The 18,237-nt window shown below is 36.9% G+C and overlaps 2 protein-coding genes across 5 annotated transcripts in view; both read right to left on the reverse strand.

The window, feature by feature from the left end:
- LOC144551608 (putative glucuronosyltransferase PGSIP8) overlaps positions 1-18,237 on the reverse strand; it is a 95,760-nt gene that overhangs the window by 60,853 nt on the left and 16,670 nt on the right. The window lies entirely within an intron of this gene.
- LOC144551607 (uncharacterized) lies at positions 8,214-16,505 on the reverse strand. 4 transcript variants are annotated; one of them, XM_078299644.1, is made up of 10 exons: positions 16,359-16,505; positions 14,954-16,138; positions 14,360-14,444; positions 13,830-13,938; positions 12,931-13,043; positions 12,550-12,647; positions 11,837-11,913; positions 11,391-11,465; positions 9,455-9,517; positions 8,214-8,657 (listed from the first exon to the last, which is right to left on the reverse strand). In XM_078299644.1, exons 2-10 carry the CDS (start codon positions 16,079-16,081, stop codon positions 8,507-8,509), a joined length of 1,899 nt encoding a protein of 632 aa, XP_078155770.1. In that variant the 5' UTR covers positions 16,082-16,138; positions 16,359-16,505; the 3' UTR covers positions 8,214-8,506. The 4 variants fall into 4 exon arrangements, 2 of the variants coding, with proteins under 2 accessions (XP_078155770.1, XP_078155771.1); XM_078299645.1 differs by having other exon boundaries at positions 9,455-9,510; positions 16,359-16,504; XR_013510838.1 differs by having other exon boundaries at positions 8,571-8,657; positions 9,455-10,786.

Consider the following 18,237-nt stretch of genomic DNA (forward strand, 5'->3'; position numbering starts at 1 on the left):
CGGTTTTCCTCTCTTCCCTGATTTCGGTTATTACGAGATTCGGAAAAATATATTTTTAGATTCTGCGGTATTTCATGTTTTGCTTTATTAGTAAAACGGAATAACTTGCATTCTTAAATATATTTAAATTGTCCCTTTTTCGGTGAATAGTGTTTCTGCAGAATTCCGCGGTTTACGGTATTTCTGGCAGAAGAAGTAAATCGCTCTCCGGTTAGTCCTGGTGGATAACCAATAGAGGTCTCACACGTGTGATACTGCGAGTCGATTCCATCCCTGGTGAGGCTCTACTCGCTCGGTCTGCATTCCAACTGAGATTTGGAATCAAGGTATAAATTGTTATATTAATCTATTTAATTTGTAAATAGATTTAATGCTTTAGGAAATCAATTATGGAGTAGATCTGTAAATAGGATTAAACGAATCTTCTTGATTCATTTAATCCGTAGCTTAAGTTAGATGTAAAAAATTTTGTTTTACTCTTTCCGCAGCTTAAGCTAATTAAATGGGTTTGAACCGTTCACGAAAACCCAACACATTGACTGGGATAGAAGCTTGCGCATTGGCAGAAATCAAGCCGTGCGCGGTGCATAGAGCGGAGCGTACACCATGCCACATGGTTGAGTCCGCCTCACACTCATGAATGCGGTTGATCTACTGGTTCAATTATAAGGTGAGTCTAACTATGCTCATTATTTTATTTTAATTCAGTATTTACTTTTGGTAGACTTCTTCGATATCAATCGAGATAAGAGCAAAAAGGTCTATGGTGGAAAGTTGGCCGGATTTTCAAGATTTTGGATCTTGACTCACGGCCCATTGCTTTTGCGGGCTTATCTCCTGCCTATTCGCGATTGATGGCGTTTTCTAATGCCTTCTCTGACCTAGAAGCTTCGGTAAAGCGCATCTTGAACTTTTTCCATCGGGGTGGTCCATCTGATTTTCCAGCGACTCGTTCTTCCCTCTCTGCTCAAGCGGCTGATACATCGTATCCTCCTCTTCTACGGCCTTCCGTTCAACCACAACCCTCCAGTCATGGGCTTTTCTTGCCCTCCATTTCTCCTCTCCCCGATGCTCATTCCGGATCTACTGTGCCTCTACCTTTTACCTCCTCCTTGCGTCAATCTCCCGTTCTCTCACATCCTGACCCGCATCCTTCTACACAACACCATTTTCAACTACAGCGGCACAATTCTCACCCTATTACTCATTCGTGTCCCTCTACACAGCCGCATCCCCATACTCAACCGCACCCTCTTAACCCTAACAAAGCTCTTTCTAAACCTCCTTTTCCCATCTCTCCATCAAAGGCTTCTCGAAAAATCTCTTCTCTCCGCACAACCACTAAACCTAGAATCAGATCTTGTTTCCGTTGTGGGGAGCGTGGTCACCTAGCCTCTCAATGCCGTAGCTCGCTTGTTTGCTTTGCTTGTGGCAAAGTAGGACATCGATCTGTTACTTGCAAGAAACCTTCTTTGTTTAATATTCCTTCATCTGGATCAATGGAGTCCTTGAACTCTCGTACTAATATGAAGTTTTATTCGAATAAGGATACTCGTACTCTCCGGGTCACTCTTGCTAGGGGCGTTGTTCTGTTTGATCAACAGAATCGCGGCTCCCAATTCATTCAGTCTCATCTTCGAGCGCGTTTTCATGATAAGAAGGATTGGCCTTGGTTTCCGCGCAAGCTTGCCCCCCGATTCTACTTAATTGATCCTCCTGATGAGGAATGGCGAGCTATTGCTCTAAGGGAGAAGTGCATTTCATTAGGTGATGTGATGTTTCCTCTTGAATCTTACTCTTTCGCTCGGTTTTCGAAGGGGTACAAACCTCAGACTTTTTGGATCAATGTTTTTGGTGTTCCACATGATCTGTGGTGTCCGGCTGAGATCAGAAGGTTAGCCGAAAATATTGGCGGCTTCTGGATTGCAACTGACCCTCAATCATATGATTGTTTTGATTTGGAAATTTTGCGTATTAAAATTGGGGTCCCTGATCGCTCGGTTATACCTTCTTGTCGACGACTTCAGTTTACTGACGAAGATAAAACTGTCACCTACCATGATTGCTTTTTCTTTGTCGAGGAGACTCCCGCTTCTTTTTCTAGCGATCAGCCGCAATTTCAAGTATCATATCAGACGGTGGTACCCCCACCTCCTCCGCTCCTATCCCGAGCACCACCAGTGCTGCCTCCTGCACCACCTTTACTTGATTCAGCGGTGGTACCCCCACCTCTGATACCACCGACACCAACATTCCAGCCTCAAGCAGCATCTACCCTTCCTACTACTATGGTTCCCCCACCTCCACTTTTTTCTTCTGAGGCGTTACCCCCTCCTCCCCCTCTGCCATTCCACCCCTCTGCCTCATCGATTTCTACTAGTAATCGGTTCTCAGCTTTTGCTGATGACGATTTGGATCTATTAGGCGATGACCCTAATCCAATACCAGACCCCTCTACAATTGCTATTCAGCCCCTTGACCATGATCCATGGGATCAGTCTGCTCCACATGAACCACCTGTTGTCGAAGTGCGTCCAACTATTGTGCCAACTGAGAAGGTGGTCCCACAAATCACTGATCACCGTGTGGTGGAAGAGAGGGGTGCTAATTCGGGTGTGCTTCCTGTCAATCCTATTCCTGAGAATCAACCCCAAAAGGGTACGAACAAGGCTTCGTCAGTTGATACTAGAAGCAGTTTGCGTGTCAAGCTGATGAGCACCTCTGAACAGAAGGATGAGATCACCAAACCCATCCGACGTACTGCTGGTCCAGGTACCAAAAAATATTTAGATCAATTTCCTTATGCACATTTGACTGATTCTGGGGTTATTGAGATGTATGAAATAGGGGGTTTTCTATTGGGCTCGTCCAAGGCTACTAAATTACAAGTGGTTAATAAGTTTAGGACTATTTCTAAAAATTCGTTAGCTTCTGTACTGGATGAAGTTAAGGAAAAACGCCTCACTTTGAAATTGCCTTTACCTACTGATATTAGTGAGATTGTGCTTAATGCACAATCTTTTGGGAATTGATTGTTATTTAATGTTTAAACTCTTTATTTGGAACGCACGGGGTCTAGGTATGTCTAAAAAACGCCGTGTCCTGCGAGATTATGTTAAAGATCATTCTATCGATATTCTTGGTGTTGTTGAAACGAAAACAAAATCCTTCAAGGATAGAACACTCTCATCTTTAGGTTCCAATTTAACTACATGGATTCAAAAACCTTCTGTGGGGAGGTCTGGAGGTTTACTTGTGGGATTTGATTCTTCTAAATTCAATTTGATTAATAGTTGGATAGGCGAGTTTACTATTTCAATTCATTTCCAAAACAAAAATAATCTTTTTGAATGGAAATATTCTTTGGTCTATGGTCCTGTTCTCTCATCTAAGCGTAGTGATTTTTTCAGTGAGTTAGATTTGATTGCTAGTTATAATATTTCGACATGGTTAGTATGTGGTGACTTTAATCTTATTCGTCACAGATCTGAACGAGTAGGACCTTCTTTTAATCATACTTTAAGTACCAGATTTAATGCCCTTATAGCTCGACTTTCTCTTATTGAATTGCCCCTAAGTGATAGACGATTTACTTGGTCCCGATCAGTCACTTCTACCTCTAAAGCTTTATTAGATCGTGTTTTTTGTTCAATTCCATGGGAGGCTCAATATCCTTCTCATAAATTAACTTCTCTTCCCAAGTTCATGTCTGATCATAACCCTTTAATATTACAAACCTCTTCTTCTGTATTTCATGATACTAGTAATTTTAAATTTGAGAAAGTATGGCTTGCTCAAGAGGGCTTTCATGAGTTATTAATCACATGGTGGAACTCTTTTTCAATTCTGCCTAATTTAGGCAGACAATGGCAACTTAAATTACAATTTTTAAGGAGAAAATTACGTGGATGGCATGCTAATGTCATGGGTGCCCAAAAAAGGACAAAACATAGTTTACTTTCTCAAATTTCTCATTATGAAGAGTTAGATGAAGCTAATAATCTTAGTTTAGTTGACTTAGAAAATTGGAAGACATGTCAATCTTCTCTTCATAAAATTTATTTAGATGAAGAGATATATTAGCAACAACGAGCTAGATTAAAATGGTGTTTACAGGGAGATTTAAACACCAAATTCTTCCATGTTACCGCTTCTTCTCGTAAGAGGAGAAATTTTATTTTTTCTTTGGAAATTGATGGCAATCAGTGTTCTGATCCTTTGATTCTAAAACAGCATGTTGTCGACTTCTATAAATCCTTGCTTGGCACCACCACTAGTAGGGACATCACTTTAGATCCAAATCTTTGGCCCTCTTCAGAAAATTTAACTATTTCTCAAGCAACCAGTTTGGAATCTCCTTTTACAATGGATGAAATACAAAAAATTATGTTCTCTTGTAATCCTAATAAGGCTCCTGGCCCTGACGGATTTTCGTTCCAATTTTATCAAACTTTTTGGGACACAGTCAAGCTTGATATATTTCATCTGTTTCAAGATTTTTATACCAATTCTCTTGATCTATCAAAGCTTAATCTAGCTTCCATATGTTTGATACCTAAAAAGGATGATCCTAAACTGGTTACTAATTATAGACCCATCAGTTTGATTAACTGCATTTTCAAGCTTATTACAAAAGCCCTTACTGAAAGATTATCAACAATTATTTCCTCCTTGATTGATCATTCTCAGACAGCTTTCATTAAGGGCAGGTTAATCACTGATAATATTGCTAGTGCTCATGAAGTTCTCCATCAAGTTAAAAAGAAACATCTCAAAGGTGTTATCTTTAAACTCGATTATGAGAAAGCATTTGATAAGGTTAATTGGGATTTCTTAATTGAAATTTTAAGGGCTAGAGGTTTTGGAAATCTTTTTATAAGTTGGATACATGCTATTTTACTGAGTGGTAAATCTTGTATAAATTTTAATGGTGAATTAAGTGCATATTTTCATTGTAAGAGGGGGGTACGTCAGGGTGATCCCCTATCCCCTCTTCTTTTCAACCTAGTTGCTGATGTGTTAAATAAATCGCTTCAAAAAATTCAAGGTGCCGGTTTTATTCAAGGATTGGGCCAATTTTCAGGTATTGGTTCTGTTTTGAATCTGCAATTTGCGGATGATACTCTCATCTTCTTACAAGCTGATCCTAGGATGGTTGAAGCTTTAAAATTGCACTTGATTGCCTTTGAAAATCTTTCTGGAATGAAGATTAATTATGCCAAATCTGAAATGATTCCTTTCAATATTTCTGAAAATGAAGGCAATTTTTTGGCTGATATTTTTGGCTGTCCAATCTCTTCCCTTCCTCTAAAGTATCTTGGTATCCCTTTGCATTATAAGAAACCTTCTATTGCTGATTGGCAAGTTATTATTGATCGAATTGCCAATCGTATTCAGGGGTGGAAAGGAAAAACTCCTATCTATTGGTGGGCGAGTTACTTTATTAAATTCTGTATTATCGGCAATTCCTATTTATTGGATATCTGTTTTTAAAATGCCAACACAAATCAGAATGCGAATTGATAAATTAAGGAAACGTTTTCTTTGGTATGGTGGTGATTCAGTAAGGAAAAAATATAACTTGGTCTCATGGGAGGCCGTCTGCAAGAGTAAGAATCAGGGAGGATTAGGAGTCTTAGATCTTTCCCGACTTAATCAGTCTCTTTTAGCGAAATGGTGGGTACGGTTTCAAGATCCTAAAATTACAGGTCTTTGGAAATCTATTATTATCGATAAATATGGCTTTACAGGTTACTCTTCCAATTGCTCTCCTTTTTGGAAGGATATTCTTAAGGGTTCTCATATTGTTCACTTGGGATTTTTGAAGCAATTAGGAAATGGGCAAACAATTTTATTTTGGCATGATAGATGGATTTCAGATTTTCCATTATCTCTTACTTATCCATTCTTATTTTCTATCACATGTGATCCTAACCTCTTAGTTATTGAGGCCTATTCATCGGGTCTTTTGCACATTCAGTTTAATCGACAATTGACAGGGGTACTGTTAACAGAGTGGACTGATCTTCACTCTCTACTAAGTGCTTTTAGTCCTGACCCATCTAAATCTGATTCTTTGTTATGGCGATGGTCATCAGGTGGTAATTTTTATGTTCATTCTTTTTACAAGTGGCTTGAGTATGGAGGAATTATTAATATGGAGTATGCCTCCATTTGGAATGCCAAAATACCTCTAAAAATAAGAATTTTTCTCTGGCTTCTGAAAAGGAATAAAATCCTTACAAAGGCCAATCTTGCTAAAAGAGGATGGACTGGAGATACCTCTTGTCCATTTTGTGGTGCTTTTGAGTCAACTGATCATTTATTTGTTAATTGCTACTTTGCTTTTCAGATTTGGAGTTGGATTGCAGCTCATAATAACTACACTTTTTCTGGTTCTACTATGTCAAATATATGGTCCTTAGCAGCCCCTATTCCCTTAAAGGAACCATTATTAATTGAACTTGTTCGAGGAGTAGTCTTATGGACACTTTGGTTAGAAAGAAATAAATTGTGCTTTCAAAATTCTAATATTCCTTCTTTGCAGACAGTGGGATCAAAGATAATCTCTTTGACAAAATTTTGGTGTTCAACTCTTAGTAATAATTTGTTACATTCTTTACATCTAATTTTGCCTATCGATACTACTTCTTTGCCATGTCAGGCTTTGATTATTCATACAACAGATATGAATCCTCCTTCGGCAGAGGAAGAGGATGGGGAAGAGGCCGAGGTTATACCAACTTCCCTGGAACACAACGATGGAACCCTTATGCTTGGTGCCGACCTTCTTCTGGCTCTGACTTGAATTGAATGCTAATATGCCTTGTTTTGTCATTCTTGTAGTTTGTGGTGGTTTAGCTTAGGGTTTCAAGCTGTTATATGTTGTAGTTTGAATTTCTTATTTCTTTTGTTATGTGTTGTAATGTGGATCTTGTATGCTATTGCATTCTCCAAATTTGGAGTTTTTTATGGCCATCCTTTATAAGTTTCAATAAAAACTGGTGGGATTCCCCACTATTTCAAAAAAAAAAAAAATTCAGTAGTGGGCCTGATGTTTCTTGTTGGGCCGGACTCTATACAGGAGCCTTTTAATTAATGTGATCAAAATTTGTGCTGCGGGTCAAAAATATTTATTAAATACTAGTGTATAAAAATAACACGAAATTTTACAAATTTCACTAGACTAATACAACTGTTTACAAATTTCACAAGACTAATACAACAATTTTAAGAACAAATCTTTAATCAAGTGACAAAGACATGATCTCTGATATGGAAGATCATGAATTCAAAACTCAAACGAAAAAAATTATTTGTTATAATAACATAGATATTAAATAGTTTGATGGCTTGAGCTCCAACTTTTACTCCACATAAAATGCAACAATTTTGTAAGATAATCGTGATCAACAATTTAATTTCATCATTAACGAATGCGATCAGAATCCGAACCAATCCGGTCCATGTCTATATTCAATATTCATGCCAATACGGAGTGGACGGGCATTCAATCTGCAGGAACTCAAAATTTGAGTTACTGCACAAAATATGAATCCCAGTTTTGTGAGCAGTGGGGTGAAAAAAATTAAGCTGATCTTCAGGTAGAGAAATAAGGAATTCACATGCAATCTCAGAAAATCTCCATAAAAAAAAAAAAAAACACATTGCGGGCTGCAACCAATAGTCGAGATTGCATGTCATAGTTGCTCTGCCATTACAACTATGACAACAAATACAAACTCCAGAGATCTGATACTAACATCTTGCCAATTATTGACCTCTCTTACTCTTTTTCCATTTTACATATTGGGCATGTGGCAAGATGAATGGTACGGTGCAGCTACCGGATTTGTCTGATGATTACTAGCAAATTGAGACATCCACGTGTTTTTGTTGCAGTCCCTCAGCTGAGTCTTCTCCCCAACCCCAAGTACCTGAGGTGCAATTAATAAAACCGGACGGCCCAGGTTAATTCCATCCAGACCAAACTCAATCCGGTAACTGTTGAGGTTGTAGGGGCCTGCTTTGAGATTCGTGCCAAGTGAAATGAACAGTTCATTTTAATTCAAGATCTCAAAATAGGCTTTGAGAGGGATCTGTTTTTGGTAGTTTTTGAGAAGAGGGTTAGAAGTCAAACAATCCAACTTGCAAAAAATCCCATATCAATAGAATCGGTGAAGCTACTACTTTCAAAAAGAACACAAAGAAGCTTTAGAAGAAACAGCAGATATACTCACCAATACACTGCACAAAGTCCAATGTTCAGTATACATAAATAGCACAAACTAAGTACTCCCCTAGAAGCATATAAAACAACTGGAATGAAACATAAAACCGTTCTGCGATTAAAATTCTCATTCCTCCTAAACGCCAATGTAATGTCTGAAATTAGAAGCAAGACCATCTAGTCTTTGTTGAATAAACAACTATCCCGCTAGATTTACATTTTGTGCAAGAAGGCATGTCTTTCAACACATTCCTCGCAAGGGCCATAAAAAAATTACTAGAGATTATCTTTTTCAGCTCTATATTCTAGCATTTCTGGACAGTAGCGGTTAGAAAGAATATCAAGTTGTTCGATGAAGGGCTTCTCTTTGTGCTCTCCCATGTAACGAACCATCTGCCGCCATCTTTTGTGGCATATTTCTCCATCCCTAAGAAAATTTTTGATACAACCAAATACTTTAAATATGAGCATATATATAATTTGATACAACTATCTGCAGCCATCTTTTCTGGTATAATGCATACACTTTCTATTTCAGTATATAATTGTGTTTTAGCAATCTTTTGTTCATCTCGCCCGAAACCACCAATTTCTTTGAAAAGCCTGATTGTATCTTATTTAGAACAACTTATTTTACTCTACTCTGATAGCATTTTCTTAACCTCCATTTTTTTTAATCTATGTCATATTACAAATGTGTGAATAAATGGATAACATCCCGGGGTTCTCACTTCAGTCAGACAGGCCCCATAATTATATTTCTTCCCTACTGGGAAAAGAAGTATATGGGCCCAAATCATATCAGTAACACACCATTATAAATCCCACAATCATTAATAATAAAATGGCATTACTAAATAAATTGATAGATATTTATAAGTTTAGCTCAGGGCACACGTGCCCTGGATCTAACCATTCCATTACCAATTTCAGAACAATTTAAACCTCTAATTTTTATGTAATTAATACCAAGTATTAAAAATTTACAATTTAATTTAAAATTTTCTGAAAATACTAATAGGTACAAAAATGGTTTTTCTAATGATGTTAAAAATTTCGGGGTGTCACAGTATCAAATCGGTACTGAGAGGTGCACACAATTGTTGGCCAGAAACTACATTCCTTGGCCTAAATTCCATCCCAGATCACCATAATTCTTCAACCAAGGGAAAACAATTATTTGGGAGAGAGAAAGAGATGTCAATTAGGAAAATATAATTCTACCTGTGTGGAAGGAGAATGTCCCAGTCAACTTCTTCAATACAACTCGCATCTAAATCCTGCAGCCTAACATTCACAAAATTAATAATATGTCAGTGATAGAATGAATTCACATGTTTGCAGAGAGAGAGAGAGAGGTGGAAGGTTGCAATTGATCAAATATGCCCTCTCCTTGATCCCCATTTATTTCATGGCCTGCTTCTTGCTTCCCGTATGGATGGTGAAAAGAATTGACCACATTAGAAGGTCATTTCTTTGGGGCAAAAATAGCGGCGACTCGAGGGGGATCTCATTAACCAATTGGGATACAACATGTTTGCCGATCAGGTGGGAGGGTATGAGTGTGCAGGATTTAAGGCTACACAATGTGGCACTTTTATTGAGATGGTGATGGCGTGCCTACAACTCACCAACGAGCCTATGGACCTCTGTGGTCTTGGTAATTGGATCAACCAGTGCATATGTAACTGGCCCGAAGTTCTGGTCAGTCGAGGGACCATTTTTCTGGAAAAAGTTGCTAGCACTGATGCCTATCTACAACTTCTCAATTACATGGTGCGTCGGAAATGGACGGGAAGCATCTTACTGGAAGGACCCATGGAGTGGCACAGTGGCACTCCCCTCATACATGGCCTAGAGCAGAATCAGAGACCCACACAACCTCGTTTGTCCTTAAGAGATGCCTATCCGATCAAGCATACACGAAACGGCCAGCAGGTACAAACTGACATTGTTGTTTTTACCGATGACAGGTACGCACACCTATGGAAATGGACAAATAGAGGGGTATACACAGCAGCCTCAGCATACAGCACCATGATAGCAGGTGGAAAAATTGCAGCAGTTCACAAGTCAATTTGGAAGCTTCCGATTCTGCCTACTGTCAAAATCTTTGCATATCTCCTGCTCAAAATCCAAATTCTGACGCAAGCACTCATGCAGAGGAGAAACATGGGTGTCGATGGGGGTTGCCAAATGTGTCTAAGCTTCCCCTCGGTGTCAGCTTTACACCTCATCTTCTTATGTCCGACCTCAGCTGAGGTATGGTATGAAGTCTCAATCGCTGTTGGATACAGATTTATGCAGCCGGCACCATCTGTTGAAGAAGTTTGGTTGAAATCCAGGGATTATGCGAAATCAAGAGGAAGGGACTGTTATCGACAATGGGCCCCTATTTTCTGGTGTGCATGCTGGCTGATATGGAAGAGAAGAAATGAAACAATCTTCGCAGCAAGGACCATCCCGGCACGCTTGCTGGCAGACATGATAGTGCAGAACGGAACAATGTGGCTGAAATTCTGCAATTGTGGTATAAGGCGCTTAATGGGCACAAACCTGTTACCGGATCCGGATTAAATCTTAACAGGTTTGGCAAAGTACTGTTAAGGGGTCTGCTAAGGGAACACGATGAAGTGCTGTTTTTTTTAACCAGTTTTTCTTTTTTTGTTTCACTCTGATTTCACTTTTAACTTTGAAATTCCCTGAGGTCCTTTGGTTTGTACTCTTTTAACACAGCACCAAACGCTGTTGTTGTGGTGAAATAGTGGTACCGATCACTGGTACCAGAGTGAGAGTCTCTGGTACAGTTTCAGTGTCTTGTTTGTAGTTGTTTTTTCAATGGGAATTTCTTTGCTAGGTCGTAATTGTACTTGTAGTACAGAATGAGCTGTGGTTTGTAGTATAGCATGAAGTGAAGTGTTTGTCGTAATTGTACTCAATTTTTTTACTTAATATATTTTGGCAGCTTCTGCCAATCTTTCAAGTAAGAGAGAGAGATGTAGAGTTGTAATTTTTTATTTTATTTGCTGTGCTAAGTGGGCACTAGAGACTGTTATAATGTGATGTAAAACTTCTTATTATTCAATGCAACGCTTGACAGCCCCTGTCAAGTTTTCAAAAAAAAAAAAAAAAAAAAAAAAAACCAGAGAGAGAGAATTACGCTGTTATCAATCGATAATCATCGGTGTCAGCCCACAGACCATCATGAACCAATGATGAGGTCAATTCACGGTACCTAAATAACCCAATCATATTATTTATATTATTGGAGTGTAATCAATCAAGGGATACCAAAAAGTGTACAGGCCATCTGTACAAAATGTATTAAAGCTGGAATGTAAAAGGTATTACCAAGAATATCTGTTTAGTAAGAAATGGAACGCAAGCTGCAAACACTAATTAAATATTGACACTTATTGCTTGCTAGATTACGGAATATGTTCTATTATCTTTACTCTTACATAAATTAACCAAAACAAACAATTATTAGGAAAAATCCATCTAATCAAAAGCATAAATCACAAAATATCCAAACATTCAACTGAATTTATCAAACAAAATACCAGTATACATGACAATTAAGAAACAATCAGATTCAAAACGTACCACTTATGGCGGCATGTAAAAAAATTTCTGGTTCCTAACTTGGCACTTATTGCCTCCCAAGAAATATTGTCCCGTAACTATTCAAAAGGATGGATACGTTAAAGATTGAATTTCGGTGAAACATAGACTATGTCATCAGTTGTCTATGAATGTACAATCTGTACATGTACATACAAACAAACAGGTAAGAAACACATGCACATATCACATGAATGTGCCCATTCCCCTGTGTATAGCGCGGTATGGTCCGTACTATGGATCAATATCACCATTTTACAAGTCCAAATAGTCGATCTGAACCGTTCAACGTAATTTTCATATAAAAATGTACCTGTACATCAAATTAGACATTTTTGACAAAAAATTTACTTTTTTTTAGATAGGTAGAAAATCATTTGATCTAAAAATTCTGGACCATTCAAAAGTAGTGATTTTCTATCTATCTAAATAAATAGTAAACAAAATATAAAAATGGTAAAATATATGCAAGTGCATTTTCACTAGGAGATCATATTGAACAGTTCAGATCATCTATTTGAATTTTGAAAACGTCTATTTGAATTTTGAAAACGAAGATATTGACCCATAGTACAGATAAATCTGCGTGATGCATAGTACCATAACCTCACTCTAGATTTATATTCACACGTACAACCATGTGTGCCCATAAAAGGAAGTAGAAGAGAACAGAGAGAGAGAGAGAGAGCACTAACCACGTGATGTGTTTCGGGTTCCTTGGAGAAAGCTTTTAGCCGCAAGTCCAAGTTGACCAAGTCAAATAAATTTTGAATCTCCTGTTGACTCCAAGTTCCTGTAGCACTTATGCATACAAAACTAGTTACCGGGTTTGATGAGACCAGATCAAAACCATTTATTAAAACCCAATCGAATTAATATGTCAGATCTAGAATTTAATGCATGCAAATAACTTTCCTGTCATTTTTACTTATCAAAGTGCCCGTCCAATGCCCCAAAGGTTAACAGCAAACAACCAACAAATAACTCTATGAAGCTCTTCATGCAACATTCCTAAAATTGATCTGTACTAAAAGTACACTCAACGATGAAATAATAAAAGATATTAGACACTAAACCTTTTTTCTGATTTGAAAGTTTAATCATTCGCCATGCATCTTTTACAGAGCCACAATTTTTGGAATACAAATCTGCAAATTTTCTCCAATCGTTACCATGGGCTGCTTGAAACCTATAGTAAAAAAGAAATAAATTGTTGAACAAGAGTGCCAAAGTAAATTCATTAAGTATTTCACTCTACATTATGTGAGTCAAGCATGCTAAATTATTGTTTAATGTAGAAAGTTATTTTGGTATACTCACTTGCATACTTAAGTCTTTCAATTAGTACATCACTATAGCAACAATGCATGATGATTTTGGATTTCAGTACCATTTTAGTAGCACCTGATTCAAGGGTAGGTATGTTTGTTCAGTCCAGTGTCTTGTTTTTCTGAGCAGAATTAATATTATTTGGTTCAGGGCAATTCTTTTTTTAAATTCAGTTGAAAAAACTTCACCTTTTGGTATCCACTTGTCTCTAATAATTAACAATCAAATTATAGATAATAATAAAAAAGTCAGATTATTTGGAAACAAATTTTACATGAATATTAGTTAAACTAGTAACATCATGTAATTGTTTATAAATCTAGCTTTTTTATTTATTTTCATCAAATGCTCTAGCTAAATATATGTTATTTTGATGTTTTATTAATTGTTGTTGTTAATCTGTTACAGATTGTTCAAGCTTTCCATTCAGTCAGGTTGTATGTACTGTCTTACAAACCAAATGTTGAAAAAAAACAGACCAAATTCTAGTTTACCGAATGTTTAATTCTTTAAAACTTCAATTAATATATAGATCTCATGAATTTAAACTCTTGCAGTCTGATCCATGTAAAGCTTGCACATAAGGTCATGGCCAAAAAGGAACCCTAACTTGGGCAAAATTAAGTGCAATAAATACTATACTGACTGTCGGAGATTTTCATAATCTTCAGGGGTCCATTCAGTTGCATTTCTCTGAAGCAACTTTCGGGCTCTTAAATATATCGATAACTTATGCCGTTGTGGTAAGCAAGTAGCTGCAAATTATAAATAAAAAACTGTCAAACCAGATCTCTAATTAATGGAAGGTGGGGTTGAAAATCAGTCAGAACAGTGCAGCTAGTATTCTTTATTCAAGAATTAAAGCCAAAATGGGTTAGACTCATCTTCCAAGTCAATTAAAAAGTTTTGTTCACGTTTTAACAGGCTCCTAAGTTTCTAAATTTGAACAAATAAACAGGTGGTATTCGTCCAAATCTATGCAAGCAGGCCAAAAAGTTCCAATACTCCTAAAAACTATGGTAATTTCCATCTTCACCCCTGAGAGTTTGCTTGCTCAAGTTTCTTTGGAAAAGCCTACAGGAGCTTTGTCAAGGTAATTAAAAAATGTTTCAACTACAGGTCTGGGGTAATAATGACAAAATAAAGAGGGTGCAAAGTACAGTTTTCAAGGCTTACCAATTTCTGACCACAAATTCTTCTCCAGCTTGTGCTTCCTGGATTCAAAAACAATCTCCCTTCCCTTTTCTCCCAATTGCTTAACCTGTAAAATATAAGAGTATTACAGACAATAATGCAAAATAAATGATAACTTAAGAATTTGAAAGAAAAAATACAAAATTTAAAACCTGCAACAAATCCTGTTAGTTGAAAACAATAATATCCAATTATAGTGAATTCGTAAACATAAAACTTGATATCTTGTAACAAAACAAGGGTAGATGGTAGTACATTCAATTTTAACTGAAGTTAAATTAACTCAAGAGTTATTCTTAAATATCAAAGAATTTATAAGTTGCGAAGATAATGTGAAATTTCAAATCTTTAGAAGGGCACACAGGAAGAGCATACACGCATGTATTTAGACCAGACAGATGTCAGTATTTAATCAAGTGCAATTCTGTAATTACACCCATTATTCCAAATTTTGCAATCTTAACATAAATCATGCAATTCGACAGGAAATCGGATGTAAAGTATTGCCATACAAGACTAAGCCATTTCATGAAATATAACTTCGGAAATGCACCAACTAAAGTTGAAACTAAAAACCTTTATATAATCATCAATAGCTTTTAGGAGCGTCGCATCTTCTTCTTTTGTATATCTCTTACCCCATACAAAGCCCTCGCTTTCATCCCTGAACCTTTTGCTTGGTTCAGAAAATACTTCTACTTTATCCGAAAACTGAACCTTTTTTCTTTCCTTTCGGTTTTCACTGTTCTTTTTCTCCTTGTTATTTCCAGTTGTTGTCTTCTTCCGTTTCTTTTTGTTTCCACTCTTACTTTTCTCTTCAGATTTAAATGCCTTCTTGACCCTCTTATTTGTCTTGCTTCCTTCTTTTGAGTTTCTCTCCTCTTCAATGATTTCCTTCTCCACATTACCAGAGTTCCCACCTTTCTCTTTCTTCCTTCTCATTTTCTTTTCAGCCTCATATTTCTCTTGCTTTCTCTTCTCCAACCTGTCATCTCCATTTTCATCTTTATTTCTCTCCTCTGATTCAATAGCGCCTGCACCGCTCAAATTTTTTTTCTTTTCCTTCACTTTTAAATTGTCACGAGAAATATCAAACATTTCTTTATCAAGCATATCCTTATCTAAACCAGCACTATTCCCCTTGCTCATTCTCTTTTTCTTCTTCTCTTTCTGTGCTAAATCTTCTCTGTTAATTGCTCTCTTTCGTTTATTATTTTTCTTCTCAATCACATCAAATTCACTAACCCTATAAGTGGAATCAGTACCATGTGATCTGAACTCTACCTTCTTTTTCTTCTCTTTCCTTCCATCCAATTTTTTTTTATTTCTCTTATCAACTGTATCTATTTCACCCCCCTCCATTTTTTCATTAACCCTAGAAGCAGAATCAGTACCATGAGATCCGAACTCTTCCTTCTTCGTTTTCTTCTCTTTCCTTCCATCCAATTTTTCTTTATTTTTCTCTGCAACCATATCTATTTCACTTCCCTCCAATTTTTCACTAACCCTAGAAGGGGAATCAGTACCATGTGATCCGAATTCTTCGTTCTTCTTCCTCTTCTTCTTCTTTTTCTTCTCTTTCCTTCCATTCAATTTTTCTTCAAATTGGTCATCTTCAGCAGATTCAGCCTCTTGTAAAGCCTTTTCCTTTTTGTCTTTCTTTTCCTTGAATTTAATTTGTTCGCCACTTTTCTCCTCCAGCATGCTCCTTTGTAAGGAAATTATTAATTAGAGGTTTAAGGCTCTGATCAGAAGCTAAACCTGTTAGAATTGAATTGATTTCAGTAAAATAAAATAGAATGGAGTTCATTTCGAATTAATTTTATTTGATCGGAAGCAACATTGAGAGAAGAAAAATCTGTTTGGATAATATGAAAATTACTCAGATATTTTCGTCTATCTACTACCATTGCCATTAAAAGTTTCACCACTAAAGTTGAAGAGAGGTAATTCATCGGAAAGAGGAGAGGAGAACAAGCACCTTCTCGAAAAGAAAAATGAAAGCGGAGAGAAGTAGAGAACACCGTCCAAGACTGAACCCTCGTCAATTTCCGGCTGTTCGTGTTTTCTCTTTCTCTTCTCTTCCCTCTATCTGTCTATCAGTGTTGGTTTTTCTGTCACCCGAATTAGGGTTTTGGAATTTTTTTAATACCAGGCACACAAGGGGCAGAGGGGGTGTCAGTTCGATGGGCAGTTTCTACCGTCCGATCAGGATTTTGTAACTTCGCTTGATTAATAGATCAAACGCAAAATAAAACCCGCTAGAACCTCTTTCCGTCTCTCCGTCTCGTAACACTGGGGTGTTCAAACAGTCGGTTCGGTTAAAACCGAAATAAAAAAAATCAAACCAATTTTTTCTTTAGTTTTCAAAAATAGAACCGAATCGAACTGAATTAATATATTGACCGACTAAAACTCGAACCAAACAAACGGAAGTAATTAAATTCGGTTCATTCGGTTCAAACCTAATTAAAACTATCGGTACAGAAAATGTTAAAATGTGAGGGTCATTCTTGCAAAATTGTTGAAACATGTAATTTTAAAAAAAAATTGCTACAAGATTGGAGAGTTCATAGCAGCTTAGGTGAGTCAGTGCTAGCCAGTGACAATACAACACACAAGTAGACGAAAATAACAAAATGAAGCAAGTTAAATAACAATAGCATACAAGCCAAGCTCTTCCAGAACAGTTGGAAACTCATCCATAAAATAGTAATTTTATTAAAAGGCATGAGACATTAAATGGTACCTTGGATTGAACTTCCTTGGTTCCAACCTGAACAACGGTTGCTGCTGACTGAGCAGCAGAAGCAGCATCAACTGACAGACGGCCAAGTCCCTGGCAACAAAAGAAATATTACTTGAGAAATTCTTAAGCTATAGCTGATATATTTCATTTAGACTATTCACAGGTACAATATTATAATGCATAGCCAGGCCACAGGCTGCAGAACCTATAAAATTTCTAAATGACCCACCTAATCAAGTAAGATCTGCCAACGCAATTAATGCTAAGCCTTGTACCAGTGTTATGTATGTTGTTTGTTTGTTTGCTTGTGGCCGGCTCTAGTATAGTAAATGTCGACATCAGATAAAATTATACCAGCAGACCAATTCAGAAAATAAAATTATATCAATTACAATTCTACGAAATGGCTATTAACAATTATTTTTTCTTTTAAAAGAGACAAAGCCCATTCCATTAATAGGAATTTTAAAATTTCAGAATTCATTCTGCTGCACCAGATAGTAAACATAAAAGCAAACTACTTAACCAAACTAGCGATGTTTGCCATTAGCAATTTAGCATGGCATCAACTATGGGGCTGCTTACTTTTCTATATTCTAAATTTTCTGGAATATTGGTTTGGCAATTCTGACACACTTCTTTTCCCTTTAATTGTCAGAAACACCAAAGAAGCATCATGTCACTCTTAAATTTACTAATTATTTTAGATGTTATCGTAGTCTACTAATTAAAAGATGTGAAACAGAAAACAAACAACAAATTTTTTTGATTAAAACTGTAAGATCAGATATAGTCGATCCTCCATGCTGGGGTAAACTGTAAGATTCAAGCAATTTTTTCGTTTTCAAAGCAATTATCTCACTATTAATCAACTCAATTACAAATCAGAGAAATCTGTCAGATCCTTAATCTGACGATGCCACCTGAAATTGCAATTGAGCCAAAAAAGCTAGCTGCTTGGACAATTTTCAGAAATTTAGCTAGAGCTCGATAATAATGGAGAAAAGAGATGAGAAGAGGAACAAGTAAAATTGTTATTTCATCTCATAATCCGAATGGACAATTTTCGAATTAAAACCATCGGTACAAAAAATGTTAAAATGTGAGGGTC

This window comes from Carex rostrata, chromosome 3, assembly GCF_964058835.1.
Source record: "Carex rostrata chromosome 3, lpCarRost1.2, whole genome shotgun sequence".
In the NCBI taxonomy this organism is placed as follows: domain Eukaryota; kingdom Viridiplantae; phylum Streptophyta; class Magnoliopsida; order Poales; family Cyperaceae; genus Carex; species Carex rostrata.